Genomic DNA, 15,693 nt, shown 5'->3' with positions numbered 1-15,693 from the left:
GTTAGTAACTCAGTTACAATATTATAAAAGTAACTAATTACTAGGAAAAGTAACTACTGGTGTACTTAAAAAAAAGACCAAATATATAAAATCCGAGTAGAGAAAGGTTATATTTTTTACTGTAAGAACCACAAACATGTTTAATGAATCATTAACTTGAAATGCAAAGATAAATTGTACATTTTAAAAAGCTATGAACAAGTTTTGTAAACAACAAAGTTAAAAGCAGCTACTCACCTAAAAATGCAGCCAAGGCATTTTTAAAATAACCATTTCAAACTATTTACAGAACAATCAGGTGTTCTACATCAAATAAGATGCCAGAAAAATTATTTGTGCCACTCCAAAAAATGATTTCTGTTCACTATAAGTTAATGACCTTATCACAAGCCTGATACCTGCAGGCCTGACAGCAGCAGGAGGTGTATCCCTCCAGGTTTTTCCACCTGGAGACAGCGTTTACACTGTAATCTGCCTTTGGTGGCTTTTTGGCAGCAACTGTGACATTCAGCTGTCGCCTCATTGTTCTGACACACACAAAAAAAAATATTGACTACACTACACACTAACTACACAAGACAACACACTAACTACACACTCCAAACACACTAAACGTCACAAATATTTCACATCTCAAAACTCTCTCTCACTCCCTCTCTCTTTCTTTCGCTCTCTCTCTCGCTGCCATTGCTCCTAGAACTTTCCCCTCTTCCTGCCATGTTGCCATATCATTTTTTGATTGGTCAATATGGTACTTCTTTTTTTTGGTCACAAGCGCTATCCTTAGACAGTAAACACATCAATAGTATTCAGGAAACACTGTATATATTTTTTATCATGATTCTGGTTTTACGTGGCCTATCAACACAATTTTAAAACAGGTATTTGAAGTCCACACTTTTAACACAAAAATAGAGACTCGGGCTTCTCTTGGGCTGACATAGCATCTTGTTACTATGTCATCTTAAACAAGTCATGTGATCTGTTTAACATGACTACTTTTCTTTCTCAGCCAATCAGCAGCACACGTGCGATTGTTTCGACCCCCTAAGCATGTACAAACTCCGAAGCATGTACAAATTCCTGAAGACAGCTTTAACCGTGTATTGAAAAAGTTAAAAAAAAAGTAGTTAAGCATCCGCACCTTACCTTGTTAATAACAGCAACAGCGTTGTAACAATAGAAATAGTTACTGAAAGAAATTTATGGCACTAGTAATGGCGTTACAAATAATGCCGTTATTCCCATCACTATATCACTATGTATGTATGGCATTCTGCTAAAATGTTAGCTCTGTTCCAGTTTCATTGTGCAACACACAGTACAGCACAAATAAATTAATTTTTATCACTTTTCACGTTGGTTTAAATAGGTTCCACTTGAGGTTTTGGACACATGGAATTGTTATTATTAAGCACTTATTGTGATGGAGGGGTTTGTATGTCCCAGGTAGGGCTGAGCTATATCATACCGTTCACAGTAATACCGGTATAATGTTGGGCAATGATAAGAAAATGAAATATCGCAATAGAATATGGGTAAAACGCGCATGCGCAGTGTCTTTTTTTTTATACGCACATGGCGGAAAAAGCATGAAGGCGACGGCGAATGAGAATGGCGAAAGCGGATCGTTGAATGAAACAGATGAACCAGGATTGGTTTGTAAAAATGCTGGAACTTCAGTGATGTGGAACTGGTTTAGCTTTCGTCCGTCAGATACACAACAAAGCACTATTTTTGGTAGAGCATGCTAGCGGGTCGTCGTTATTACCGTGTTTTTTGGAAAATACAGCACACTTAAAATCAATCCTTTGATTTTTCTGAAAATCGACACTGCCCCTTATAATCCGGTGCGCCTTATGTATGAATTCTGGTTGTGTTTACTGACCTCGAAATGATTTCATGTGGTACACGCCGCTCAAAAATCTGTCAAATGTTTTAGTACGACTTTTGTTGTAAAGGCTCACCTTTTAGCACATTCACTTCACCAGATGCACCTTGTTTCTTTTCCTCACCTTTAATTGGGTGTGGTGCTTGGCCTTAATTGCACTCACCTGTCACTCATTATATAAGGACTGCACTCCCCTACCCCTCACTCTTCCTTCACTCCCACATGGGGCGGCAGCTGAGGTGAGTTTCTCTTTGAGTCTCCTGAGTTTATGTATTACTTTGAGTTACTTAAATCATACTTTATTTCCTTTCAGAGATAGCAGTCCATGTGTGTCTTTCCTTCTTTGCTTTATTGAGTTGAGAATAAAAGGAGAACCCTGTGAATGATTAGATGACTGCTTATTCTCATTCTGATCGGATGAGCCCATGATGCTGATTATCTAAACCCTGAACCTGCCTTCCTCCAAAACAACTTTGGTAAGCTACGAACCTGCACCGCTTGATGGATTGTATGTCCCTAATTTCTGCCTTTACATGTATGTAAACTCTTGTAAATTACAGACATCAGACTGTTCGTCTCCACTATCCCCACTTTAATTTTATATGTATTTTGTATGCTTTGTACTCGACTTTGTCTACTCTGTGGTCAAAATGGCTTGGTCCCATTAAAACTTTTAAAATCCTTTTGCTTTAAATCTAGAATATACCAGTCAAGAAATTTGATGGAGTGCTGAGGAACATGGATTTAGCCCAAGCAAAAGTCAAGGCTAGTTATGTACTGGCATCACTGGCTGCGAGCGAGGAAGAGAAGAAACAGGTTGAGGAAGCAACAGTAGGACAAACATTGAATGCATTGTGGTAAGAAATTAATTCTGTTAGGTGTTAAGCAAGAAATTTTAGTGAACTGTGTCTCCTAATTTGTGTTTCTTTATAAAAGGCTGGTATATTGCAAGCAGACTATCACAGCCAGCAACTTTGGTTTGGTCCTGGGTGCATTGTTGGACAGTTTTTAATCAAACAATGCAACGAATAATCTTAGGAATGTGCCATATGCATTGTCAACATCAATTTCTTTGTATACATTTTCCCAGTTCTGATTTAATGCATTCATGGTTTATTCTGTCCTTACATGTCTGTATCTTAGTTGTTCCTCTACATCAGCAGTCCAACCTTTTTTGCGCTGCAGACCAGTTTATGTCCAACAATATTTTTCACTGACCGGCCTTTAAGGTATCGTGCATAAATACAATGAAACAAAACCAGTACCAGTACAAAAAAAAGAAAGAAAAAAGATTTATTTATAACACACGGGAAAAGACCCAGGAAAACCAAGTTAACGATAAAAACGATAAATAAAAAACAATAAAAACCCTGAAAACCACAAATTTCACCCCCAAGCCTCAACTCTCGCGGCCCGGTACCAAACGACTCATGGACCGGCCCGGGGGTTGGGGACCGCTGCTCTACATGATTAAAGTAAGTAACTAACTTAAAGTAAAGTTTATTTATTAAGCGCTTTTCATAGACAGGCAGTTGCAAAGCGCTGTACACCAAGGTTAAAATAAACAGAAGTAATAAAATAGACAATATACACAATACAAAGGGATACATGTAAAAAAATACATAAATAAATAAAAAGCATTGATCAACCGAAACCTTGTTTAAACAGAAATGTTTTTAACTGTTTTTTAAAGGATTCCACAGCGTGGACCAAATGTAGTTGTGGTAGACTGTTCCACAGCTTTGGTGCCACAGATCTCTCCCCTTTCGTCTTCAGTCGTGTAAAACTTCCAATAAAAAAAAAAAACTGTCATAAACTGCAAAAACTGATGCCATTATTTAATAATCCACTCACAATGTTGTTTTCCATGTTGTTAGTGAAAATATTATCAATTAAAGTGGCACAATGAGGTGTAATTCTGCTTGGCCTGGTTTTTTAGGATGTAAACTCAGACTGTATATAGTGTTTAGAAATTTGTTGGTCATTTTATGCTTATTCGCATTCAGCAGGTCATTGTTAAAATCACCATGATAAACATAACTTTTTGATTTGTTTTAGAGAACATTTCTTCTATGAAGTCATTAAATACTTGTATGCTTGAGCCTGGTGCTCTATATATACACAGCTAATTATTTTTTACTAACAATTTTTCACTTTTTCCTTATAAACTTCAATTGTTATATACATTCTAATAAGTTATCAATTGTAGTTGTCATATTTTTCACCACCTTATAATTAACTTCGACCCCTCCAGTTCAAAATCCAGTTATTTCTCTGCATTGATCCATGTTTTAGATATGGCAATAATTCCAAATGGTTTTGTGAATTGATTAAAATTTTCCTTTATATTATTGAAATTGCCACATAGACTTCTGCTATTAAATGGATTATTGATCATTTGTTTTCCGTGTTGATGGTGTGACTACACTGTTCATCAGTGAAGTAGCAGCAGTTGTTGCTGATGTTGTAGAAGAAATTATTTTCTGGGTCTATATCCATTTCCAAGTCCAGAACATTATGGTCTGTTTATTGAAATGTTCTCAGTTTCAGTTTATCATAAACAGAATTCCATTGAATTAAATTGTTATTGTTGTCAGATTCAGATGAAGTTCTTTCAGATGTTTTATATTTTGTGAAAGTTTACACTTTTTTAATCCTGAAAGTATTAATCGATGTGGTGTGTTGTGTGTCACGTCACATGTTTATTCATACGTCCAGTGTAAGACGAACATCAGTATTTGCCCAGCTCAATGTTTCTGATGACCAACACTTTGGCTTGTTCTGGTGTTCCATTAGAGCTGGGCGATATAAGATTTTTTCATATCACGATATGTTTTTTTTCATTTCAGGCGATAACGATATATATCACGATATAAGCCAAATAACTATATTTGTAAGATTTAAATGTGCCATTGCTCACAAGTAAAATGTGAAATAATCAGCAGCTTGTTTTAATTTAAATATTTATTTCCCATAATAAGTTCAACAGGGCAGATGTACTTAAAGAACATGAGACTTCAGTTTCAGATAAATAAAGGCAAATATTGCAAACTACACAAAAGGTAGCCGCTAAAGCGTTTAAGTTTCAAAATAGAACAAACAAAACAGACTAAATTGTCAATTCCACATAGAAACAAAATATTAATTCTAAAAATAAATCTTAGTTTGTTTTACAGAAGAACAGACAAAATTGACTAACTTTTGTCAATATCAAATAAACTGAGAACTAAAAGGAAATTCTCAATCTCTCCTTGTTGTATAGCTTAGCTATTACCTCAATTAGCTGCTTGAATCCTTCATTTTCGACCGTGTTTATTGGTAGCATGTCTTTAGCAAGACGGTAGGCTATGGCATTCGTTATGGCGCTATGTCTCTTAGCTTCTTTGTCATATGGTAAGACGCTGGAGAAAGCTGACTCAATTGACTGTTGCTGCTTTGCAGGGATTCTCCTGGTTGTTTTCGATGACGAACTAGCGCTTTCAGTCTACGGAACTTCTCTGGCCCTTCCTTTCGACAATCTCTCCGGCATTGGAACCGTCATCTGTGTTCTCTTCGGTAACCTGGTCACCCAAGCTCTCGGTTGATTTTTCTCTAGTGGGCACACTCATTTTCTCCATTACCCGGCCATCACGGCGGCTGGCTGCTTCCCAAACAAATACACATGTGCGGCTTTGGCACTTGTGCTGTACGTAACAAGTCGGTTCGGCTCTGCGCTACTTAATTTGGATTGGCTGTTCTTTTTTTTTTTTAAGACAGGAAGAGAGAGAGATGAGGCCTATCGCAATAGTTTCATTTTTCTATCGAGAAAAAGTTATTTCGCAATACATATCGTTATCAATGTATCGCCCAGCTCTATGTTCCATTGAGCATATCATTACGCTCAAGGACCAGCCAAAATTATCTAAGTACTACTCAGCCATTGTGTTTTTCAGCTGTCCATATCTATGTTGACAACAGAGTCTAATCAAGGTTTTATTTACAAAGTGAACAGTTAAGAAAAACTCAAGGAAAACCCAAGTGCAAGTCAAGATGATCAAAGAAAAGTGCGCCTTCAGTCAACAGGATGTATTATAGAGAATTATTTGGAGATAAAAAAAGAGAAATACTTGATTCATTATGAGACCAGAGTAATAATAAATCATAAAAGAATACTGACTTCTTGCAACACTTAAAGAAGAAGAACCACAACCTCCCAGCAATATGAGACAGCTGAAGGGCTTTGTAAAGAACAAGAAACAGACAAAATTAAAAAGACCCCAAGATGAAGTATGGAAAACAAATGGGGAAAAGGAGGATTGATTTTCACCGATCCAGGAACACAAGTCCCAACTAATGATGCAATAAAAGCCCTACATCAAAAAGCAAAAGAGGAACACAAGGAAAGGAAAGGGCTCAAGGAAAGTTGACATGAATAAAACAAGAGCTGTTCCGATGACAATAACAACAATGTGTCAAACAGTTGTTAAAGGGAAGAGGCAGAATCAACACAAACACAAAGCCAGAGTCTCAAGGCAACTGAGGTCAGACCAGCAGCTACAGAGCCCGAACATAAGGCTCCACTTTTATATCCATCTTTGTCAGCAAGTTCACTTCCACAATATGAAGTGTAACTCCTGAGCAACCACCCATGCAAGCCCCACTCATCATGGTGACAGGTGGAGTTTTAGAAGAGAAGGGAGGCGTCCTACCACAAAAATATTTTACAAGATCTCAGACACAGATCGAACAAGCTCAGAGCTTTCCTCCCAAGGTACACATGCCACTAGGGCAAGACAATATGGCCAAAAATATTTATCACGATATATATTTGAGAATTTGCGATAACGATATAACTGACGATATAATTGACGCTAGACAAAATACTTTACAACTCCACAACTTTATTAGTGCAAAAAAAACCCCATCAATGTATTTTCACTTAAACAAGCAGCTGTTTTTTATGTGCATTAAAACTATATAAAAATCTAACAGTGCAAATGCAAACTCCTTGCTGACAGTTTAAGCAAAAGGCATTTCCAGTGGAAATTGGCCGACATATCCTGAGCTTAACCATGTATAATATCCACAAAACTTAAAAAGAGGTTATATAACACAATACGGTAATATTATGTTGAAGCACAGTACGTATTACTCCGCGAGGCTCCTGACAACGGTAGCCGTAATGCTCCGACAATCCATCAAGTGGTGCGGCTTCGTAGCTTACCAAAGTCATACTAAAACATTTTTTGACAGATTTTTGAGCGGCGTGTGCCACATAAAATCGGTTAGAGGTCAGTAAGCACAACCAGAATTCATACATAAGGCGCACCGGATTATAAGGGGCAGTGTCGATTTTTCAGAAAGTCAAAGAATTGATTTTAAGTGTGCCTTATTTTCCGAAAAACACTGTAATAACGATGGCCCGCTAGCATGCTCTACCAAAAATTGTGCTTTGGTGTGTATTTGACGGACGAAAGCCAAACCGGTTCCACACCACTGAAGTTGCAGCATCTTTACAAACCAATTCTGGTTCATCTGTTTCATTCAACGATCCGCTTTCGCCATCTTTTTTCCACCATGTGCATAAGAAAAAAAAGGCACCGCACATGCGCGTTTTACCGATATTCTATCGCAATATTTCATTTTCTTATCATTGCCTACATGCCACTAAGAATTGCATCCACTGGCCAGCCTGTGAAGCGTTTGGAGCCTCGCTACATACTGCAAAAACATGTGTTGTGCCAAGGTAGGTCTCCCCGACAAAATTTGTTTCCCCTGCATCGGGAGCACATGCTGGGCTCCCCAAATCATGGACAAACAGTATCCCATATTCGTGATTTTTAGTTCACAAACACTTCTTTTTTTTTTTTTGCCTGTCCCGTTTGGCTCTTTTGCCATCAGAATTATTGTCTAAAGGCGAAGAAAGATGCCCAACGGATTTACTTTGCCAAATGGACCATCCCAGCCTTGCCGTAATGATCTATTTGATTCACCTTTTATTGTTTATTTTATTTTATTTTCACTTGCTAAATACGGGACAGACTTGACTGGGGAAAAGAAAGAGAAGAAAGAAAGAGGGAAAGAAAACAGCAGGGAAGAGGGACGGGGATAAAGGGCAAAAAACAAAAACCAACAAAATAAGCAGACAAAAAATACATATATCAATCACCTGGATCACCTGTTGAGAAAGAAAAAAGAGAAAACAAGCAGAAGAAAAAAAAAGAGCAACATAATAAACAACATCACGATGATCTATGGGAATATAACAGTAAATACTAAATATTAAACATTATTGTGCAGCACGTAAGATCGACGGCGAACAGCGTGCTTTGAGGTAGGAGCCAAAAAGGGTGTAGTTTGTGTGTGTGAGCACCCATGTGTACACCTGTGAGCATGAGCACGCTTGTATTTAAAAGGTTCCTTCATGTAATGATCTGCTAGAGGGTGTGGGGGGACCACAGCCCAGTCCTCCAGGGCATGAAGCAGGTATGGAGGAGATCAAAACTCCAGACATCCAGAGGCCCTCAGAACACAAGAGACCAAGGAAGACCAACAGAGGGGCAGCCGCGCCACTATCCCAGAAAGAGCTGAGGAGAGCCCCAGATAAGGGGTCACTCAGCAGCCGCGGAGTAGAAGCCAGGGGGGGTTGCAGTGACGTGCCCGTGAGCTCCGCCGGCAGCCAGCTGTGCCAGAGTGACCGAGCCCCAGGATGAGAGGCTGAGGGCACCCCACCCCAGAAGTGGCCCGAGTGAGCCCCAGGCTCCAGGCCCCGACAAGCAGCCACCAAGGAGTGAGCCGGTGTCTCTGTACCTGTACCTGGACGCCTACCCCCGGACACAAAGAACCACCGACGCACCGATGTCTGAGGGCGTCTGCCACTGGCAGGGGAAGTGGTGGGGGAGATAGGCCTCCATACCTTGGAGGGCCTGAGATGTCCCTAGAGAGGTCGCGTCTGATACCCAACCTCACATATAGACACAGACAAACACTTCTTATAACGACTAACTATTCCTGAAACTTCGGAGGTTTTAGCTCTTTTTACAGTAAAGTTACAGGAGGATAAAAATAATTATCAGGCAAAATGTCCTTCGTTTGTTAAAATAATCCCGTCCGTTACCACGTGAGAACAATAAATATATAATTTTCTGTTGTAACCCCAAACAGAATGGTAATGTAACGACACTCATTTTTCACTTTTTCACAAAACTAAAACATCACTACTTCCACTCTAATTGTCTGTAATGGAGGCGGCGTAAACTGGATCCGCACTAGGGCTGGGTGATATATCAAATTTTTTAAAAATATCGATATATTTTTATACGAGATATAAGATGTGACAATATCCTTTACATCAATATGGTATATGTTACGTTATAAATATACTTGTGGAGCTGCAAGTTTGCCTCTCTTTCGTCCACTTTTGTCTCTACGCAACGTTACTCTACCTCGCCTCTCTCCTTCACTGAACACAACTCCCCCTCCTCCCCTATCGCTTCACCTGCAGGCAACGACAAGATGGACATGGCAAATCTCCGTTAACGAGTTACTGCGCATCGCCCCATGCGTGGGGCTGGACGGCGTCAGCGTGTTAACGAGCTAACCACGCTAATGCCGTGCAGCCCCTAAAATCCTTTCATTTTCTCAAAAGTTGACAGTGCGCCTTATGTATGAATTCTGGTTGTGCTTGATGACCGCGAACCGATTTTATGTGATACACAGCGCTCAGCAATCTGTCAAAAAATGTTTTAGTACGACTTTGGTAAGCTACGGAGCTGCACCGCTTGATGGATTGTCGGAGCATTACGGCTACCGAGGAGCCTAGCGGAGTGATATGTACTGTGCTTCAACGTAATATTACTGTATTGTGTGTGTATAAGGACCATAAATTGCACCTGTTCACCGACGTGGTTACAAAGAGGATTTCAAACTCCAGGCTCTCAGTCACGCAGTAGAAGTTGGGAACAGAGCAGCTGTGAAATCTGTCTATGTTATTATGCTCAGCATCTTTTAGTTTACATTTTAACTTCACAATTGTGAGCTTTTTGTTATGCACAAAAACAACATTGTTTTCTTTTATTTATAGAGCATCATTATTTAATAAATGCTAATTATTTATTTTTGAGTAGTTTTTTTCATGTACATCGATGCTGTATGTTAACAAAAGTGCCCGTGTGACATCTGGGACACAGCTTTGACTAAGAACTCTCTTTTTGTAATTACTTTATGGCTTTAAAAAAATATCGAGATATATGTCGTATATCGCCTTCCAGCTAAAAAATATCAAGATATGAATTTTGGGTCATATCGCCCAGTCCTAACCCGCACTCCATGCCCAGCGAATGCTCGTGACGCAGGGGAAACAAATTCTGTCGGGGAGACCTACCTTGGGATGACACATGACTAAACAGTTTAATAGTTCCAAAAAAAAAAAAAAAAAAAACTATGAAAAAGACTTTTTTTTATACTTACTTATACTTATGTTAAGTTTTGTATGGTAATTACACAAAATTCAGGTTCTCAGGTTAAATCTGACAGAAACACTTTACACTGACATCCATTAAAGGATGAGTGTAGCGAGAAGCTGTGTTTGCACTTATTTGCACTGCTTTCCACTCTGTGAATGTGAATGTGTGTGGATGTTTACATAGAAAGCATTTAGGCAACGTGCTTGTATGGATTGACTCATTTGAGTAAATGGAGCATGTTGGCTAAAGTGGTTTGAGTGCTATTACACATATTTCTCTAAAAAGGACTTCTCATTGCTATAATTTCATCACTTGCAATTTCTTGGTCTTTTCTGGTGAATCGATTTTTTTTTTCCCCCAATTGCAAATTACCACAAATTTCAAACTCAAAAAGTTAGCTTTTGTCATTGCTTTAGAGTGTTCTCACAGAATGTACATTTAAACAGTGCTGTACCTGTGGAAAAACACACATACACATGAATGCATCTTTACCATTTTTCATTTTTACAAATAATTTTAACCGTGACCAATCATCTTGTCCATTTCATCCAAGCTGCTGAACTATCATTCTAAAACACTTCTACTGTCAGTGTCACTATACCATATGTCCTCCGCTATTCAATCTCGATGTGTCACTCACCTTGTACAGCCCCACAGTAGTTGGACCGCTTAAAATCTAGACCAGATTTGATCTTGGCTGAATGTGATTGCCGCAAAAGCTGGTGTTTAAGACCGGAGAATGACTGGGATGGGTCATGTACAACAGCAGGCTGGATAAACAGGCTCTCCTCCCCCATCTGGATAAACCCCATCTGTCAAGAAATATACAACTTGAAATTATTACGACTGCGTTGGGAAATCTGGTCCTGGAGCAAAAAAAAAAAAGCATGATTTTAAAAGTTATATTTATTGTAAATTGACATTGTTTATTATTACAACCAATAATTCCCACATAGTGAAGATATAACAAAGTACCACATTTGAGAGAGCTCTATTATTTCTACATTTTTAAAAATAAATACAGAATAAAAATAATGTAAAATTTTGGAATGTTAAAATAATTGCAAGGTATTTGCTTGTACTTTTTAAGTAATTTCTGAGAAGAGTTAACATTTTGCTGTAATGTTAATTCTGTTTAACTACAATTTTTTCCCACATACAAAAAAGTTTGTTAACACCTTGGATTGGGGCCAGATTAAGTGTGATTCAAAAAAGTCCAATGATGATGAACGCAAAAAGACACCTGGCAGATGTGGCTGTTTCTCTGGAGAACAAGTGTGAAAATTTAGAGGCCAGATCAAGAAGGACAAACATCAGGATAATGAGGGTTCCCGGGACACACGGCTTGAAAGGGGCACCGCTGCTGGACAGGGCACACAGATCACTTCTACAGGCTCCCAAACAGGGGGCTCCACCACGGATCATCATTGCCCAACTCCACTACCTCCAAGAATGTGCAAATATCCTGCCGCTTGCTTGGGAAAAACAACAGATCACTGTGAATGGCCTGTCTATTTCCGTTTTCCCGGACTATACCACATTCATGACTGTTTAGTTCGTGCTTTTCTATTCCATCTACAGTAGTGTGCAAAAGTTTTAGGCAGGTGCTGTAAGGAAAGAATGCTTTCAGAAATATAAATGATTACTTATTGGCCCCAAATGTATTCTGCAGCAGGACAGCAAACCCAAACGTACAGCCAAAGTCATTAAGAACTATCTTCAGCATAAAGAAAAACAAGAAGTACTGGGAAGGATGGTATGGCCCCCACAGAGCCCTGATCTCAACATCATCGAGTGTGTCTGGGATTATATGAAGAGACAGAAGGATGCGGGGAAGCCTACATCCACAAATGATCTTCCCATCCCTACCAATGAGCAGTTCATTCTGAAAACTGATTCTTCTCTTTTGAATATTTGTTATTGCTCATTAATAAGACAAAATTATTTCTTATTAGAGGCCTTGAAGGTAATTATGTCTTTAAGAAATTCCTGTGGTTTAACTAATTGGCTTTTTAATCACCTTTTCATCATGACTTCTGAGCCACATGGACACCAGAACAAGGGTTGTTCGTGTTTACCTACAGCAAACACAAATCACACAAAAATTGACCAGGACCAGAAGCGCTGCGTGTCGTTAGGTTGCTACGGAAACCAGACATCCAGTCCTTGGCATCACTTTATGCCAGTGGCCGATGGATGGGTCGCCGAAAGCGATGTGTGAGGAAACGGAAGCGCAGCAAATGTGCTGGGGTCTGTGCTAGGCTAAGAGCAAATCCAAGCCAGTTGGCTCTCCCATCCATCCTGCTCTCAAACGCTTGCTCACTAGACCAGGGGTCCCCAATCCCAGTCCACGAGGGCCGGTGTCCCTGTAGGTTTTAGGTGTGTCCTTGATCCACCACAGCTGATTTAAATGGCTAAATTACCTTCTCAACATGTCTTGAAGTTTTCCAGAGGCCTGGTAATGAACTAATCATGTGATTCAGGTGTGTTGACCCAGGGTGAGATCTAAAACCTGCAGGGACACCGGCCCTCGTGGACTGGGATTGGGGACCCCTGCACTAGACAATCAACTGGACTACATCAAATTCAAATTCAAATTCAAATTTTATTTGTCACACACACACACAACCATACACAGTATGACATGAGGTGAAATGCTTGAAGCTGTGCAATGCCCGACCATTAAATGACAGTGGTTTTACAGTATGTAATATTTACAGGTTATTACAAAATTTACAGATTTAACTTAGAAATTTACAGTAAAAATGTGCAAATAGCAGAAAGATGATAAATTATAGGAAGTGTGCATGAAGAAAAACCAGAGTGCGTGTGGTGATGTGATGTGTGTGAGAGTCCAGTTCTACACCTGGTTCAGGGCCCGAATAGCCTGGGGGAAGAAGCTCCTCCTCATTCTCTCTGTTTTGGCCTTAAGGGAGCGGAAGCGCTTCCCAGACCTCAACAGTGAGAAGAGTCCATTGTTGGGATGGGAGAGGTCCATCATAATCTTCCTAGCTTTGGTCTTGCACCGCTTGGTGTAGATGGACAGCAGGTGAGGGAGCTCTGATTGAATGATGCATTCGGCCGAGCGCACCACTCTTTGCAGATCTCGTCTGTCCTGCTTGGTGCTGTTCCCAAACCAGGTGCAGATGTTTCCCGTCAGGCCGCTCTCGATGGTGCAGGAGTAAAAGTTCTTGAGCACCTTCAGTGGCAGATGGAAGTCTTTAAGTCTTCTGAGGAAGAAGAAACGCTGACGGGCTTTCTTAACCAGGGTGTTGATCTGACAGGACCATGACAGGTCCTGAGTGATGTGGACACCCAGGTATCGGAAACTGTCCACTCTCTCCACTGGCGTGCCACTGATGATGAGGGGCTTGTAATTCCTTGCCTGCTTTGTAGTGAAGTCCACGATCAGCTCCTTAGTCTTGCTGACGTTTAGGAGGAGGTTATTCTCCTGGCACCAGGTCTCCAGGTTCCTAATCTCCTCCAGGTAGGCCGTCTCGATGTTGTCGGAGATCAGGCCCACAACAACAGTGTCGTCAGCAAACTTGACAATGGAGGTGGTGTCTGATGTGGCTGCACAGTCATAAGTGTACAGTGAGTACAGCAGGGGGCTTAAAACACAGCCCTGAGGCATTCCAGTGCTGAGTGAGATGGAGGGGGAGACTTGTTTTCCCACCCTGACTGATTGGGGTCTGTCTGTGAGGAAGTTGAGGATCCACTGACACAGTGATGACCTGAGTCCTAGATCCGTCAACTTGGTGAAAAGCTTAGAGGGAATTATTGTGTTGAATGCTGAACTGTAGGCCACGAACAGCATCCTAACATAATTCCCTCTGCCAGTGTCCAGGTGACTCAGGGATGTGTGGAGCAGGTGAGATATGGCATCATCTGTGGAACGATTAGTCCGGTAAGCAAACTGAAGTGAGTCGATGGTGCCAGGAAGTGAAGAAGTGATGTGATCTCTCATCAGTCTTTCAAAACACTTCATTACAATTGAAGTCAGTGCTACTGGACGGTAATCATTGTGGCAAGCGGGCTGTTGTTTCTTTGGAACAGCGACAATGAGCACGTGGGAACCACTGCTTGGGCCAGGGAGAGGTTGAAGATCTCCGTGAACACCGGTGCTAGCTGGTCAGCGCAGGCTCTCAGGACCCGGCCAGGGATTGCATCTGGTCCTGCTGACTTTCTGGTGTTCACCCTCCTGAAGGTGTTCCTCACGGCATGCTCTGTGATGATGAATGCATTGTCTCCACTCCGAGCGTGCGCAGCCGTTTATTGTTTTAATTGTTACGGCGTCAAAGCGAGCATAAAACGTGTTCAGCTCATCAGCCAGTGAAGCGTCGGCATTCATCATTGAAGAAGCTGGTCGTTTATAGTCCATTATTGTCCGCAGTCCTTTCCACAGGCTCCTAGAGTCGCACTGTCGTAGCTGTGACTCTAGTTTTTCCCCGTAGCTCCGCTTTGCCTTTCTGACCGCGTTGCACGTTGTAAGACGCAGCCTTGTATAGGTCCATATTACCGGAGACGAGCCCTTCATTGTAGGCAGCGGTGCGTGATCTCAGAGCGTCGCGGATGTTTTTATCCACCCACGGCTTCTGGTTGGGAAACGTTCGGATGATAGTTCTTTCTGCTGTGTCGTCCGCTAGTTTCCCGATAAATCCCACAACCACTTCCGTAAACGTTGATGTCATCAGAGCTGCGCCGAAACATGTCCCAGTCTGCGTCATCCAGTGTGTCCTGCAGCGCGGTCACTGATTGGTCCATCCAGCGAGCGACCTCCCTCCTGATTGGTGGTTGCTGCTTTAGCCTTTGTTTGTAAGCAGGCATGAGGAAGATGGCGGTATGGTCCGATTTTCCAAATGCCGGCAGGGGCTGAGCCTTGTAACAGTTCTTGAACGGGATGTAGCAGTGGTCTAATCTCCTAGTGCCCCGGGTGGGGCAGTTGATGTGCTGGTGAAGGTTGTGAAATGTCCGTTTGAGATTTACTCTGTTAAAATCTCCCATAACAATGAGTGCGGCATCTTGGTGAAGTGTTTGTTGATGTGTGAGAGCCTCATGTAGCTCACATAAGGCAGTGTCCGAGTCCGCGTGAGGCGGAATGTAAACAGTGCAGGCAATGACCGCAGTGAATTCCCGAGGGAGATAGAAAGGGCGACATTTAACGATCAAAAGTTCCAGATTGGGCGAGCAAGAGCGTGTGAGGGGAGAGATGTTTGTGCTGTCGCGCCATCTGTTGTTCACCATCAAAGACACTCCACCACCTCTTTTCTTCCCCGACTCCATTGTCCTGTCCATGCGGTAAAACGAAAAGAACCGGCTGCACGGCGTGGTCTGGTATCGCTGGGTTCAGCCAAGTCT

At 41.2% G+C, this 15,693-nt stretch overlaps 1 protein-coding gene across 3 annotated transcripts in view; it reads right to left on the bottom strand.

Moving 5' to 3' along the window:
• adamts17 (ADAM metallopeptidase with thrombospondin type 1 motif, 17) overlaps window positions 1-15,693 on the bottom strand; it is a 244,039-nt gene that overhangs the window by 213,681 nt on the left and 14,665 nt on the right. For all 3 annotated transcript variants that reach the window (XM_039598209.1, XM_039598238.1, XM_039598269.1), the window contains exon 3: window positions 10,976-11,147. In XM_039598209.1, coding sequence (XP_039454143.1) covers window positions 10,976-11,147 — 172 coding nt within the window. The remainder of the gene's footprint in view (window positions 1-10,975; window positions 11,148-15,693) is intronic.

This window comes from Oreochromis aureus, linkage group 1, assembly GCF_013358895.1.
Source record: "Oreochromis aureus strain Israel breed Guangdong linkage group 1, ZZ_aureus, whole genome shotgun sequence".
NCBI lineage: Eukaryota > Metazoa > Chordata > Actinopteri > Cichliformes > Cichlidae > Oreochromis > Oreochromis aureus.
The sequence above is the reverse complement of the archived record's forward strand: the minus strand, read 5'-3'. Positions and strand labels throughout refer to the sequence as shown.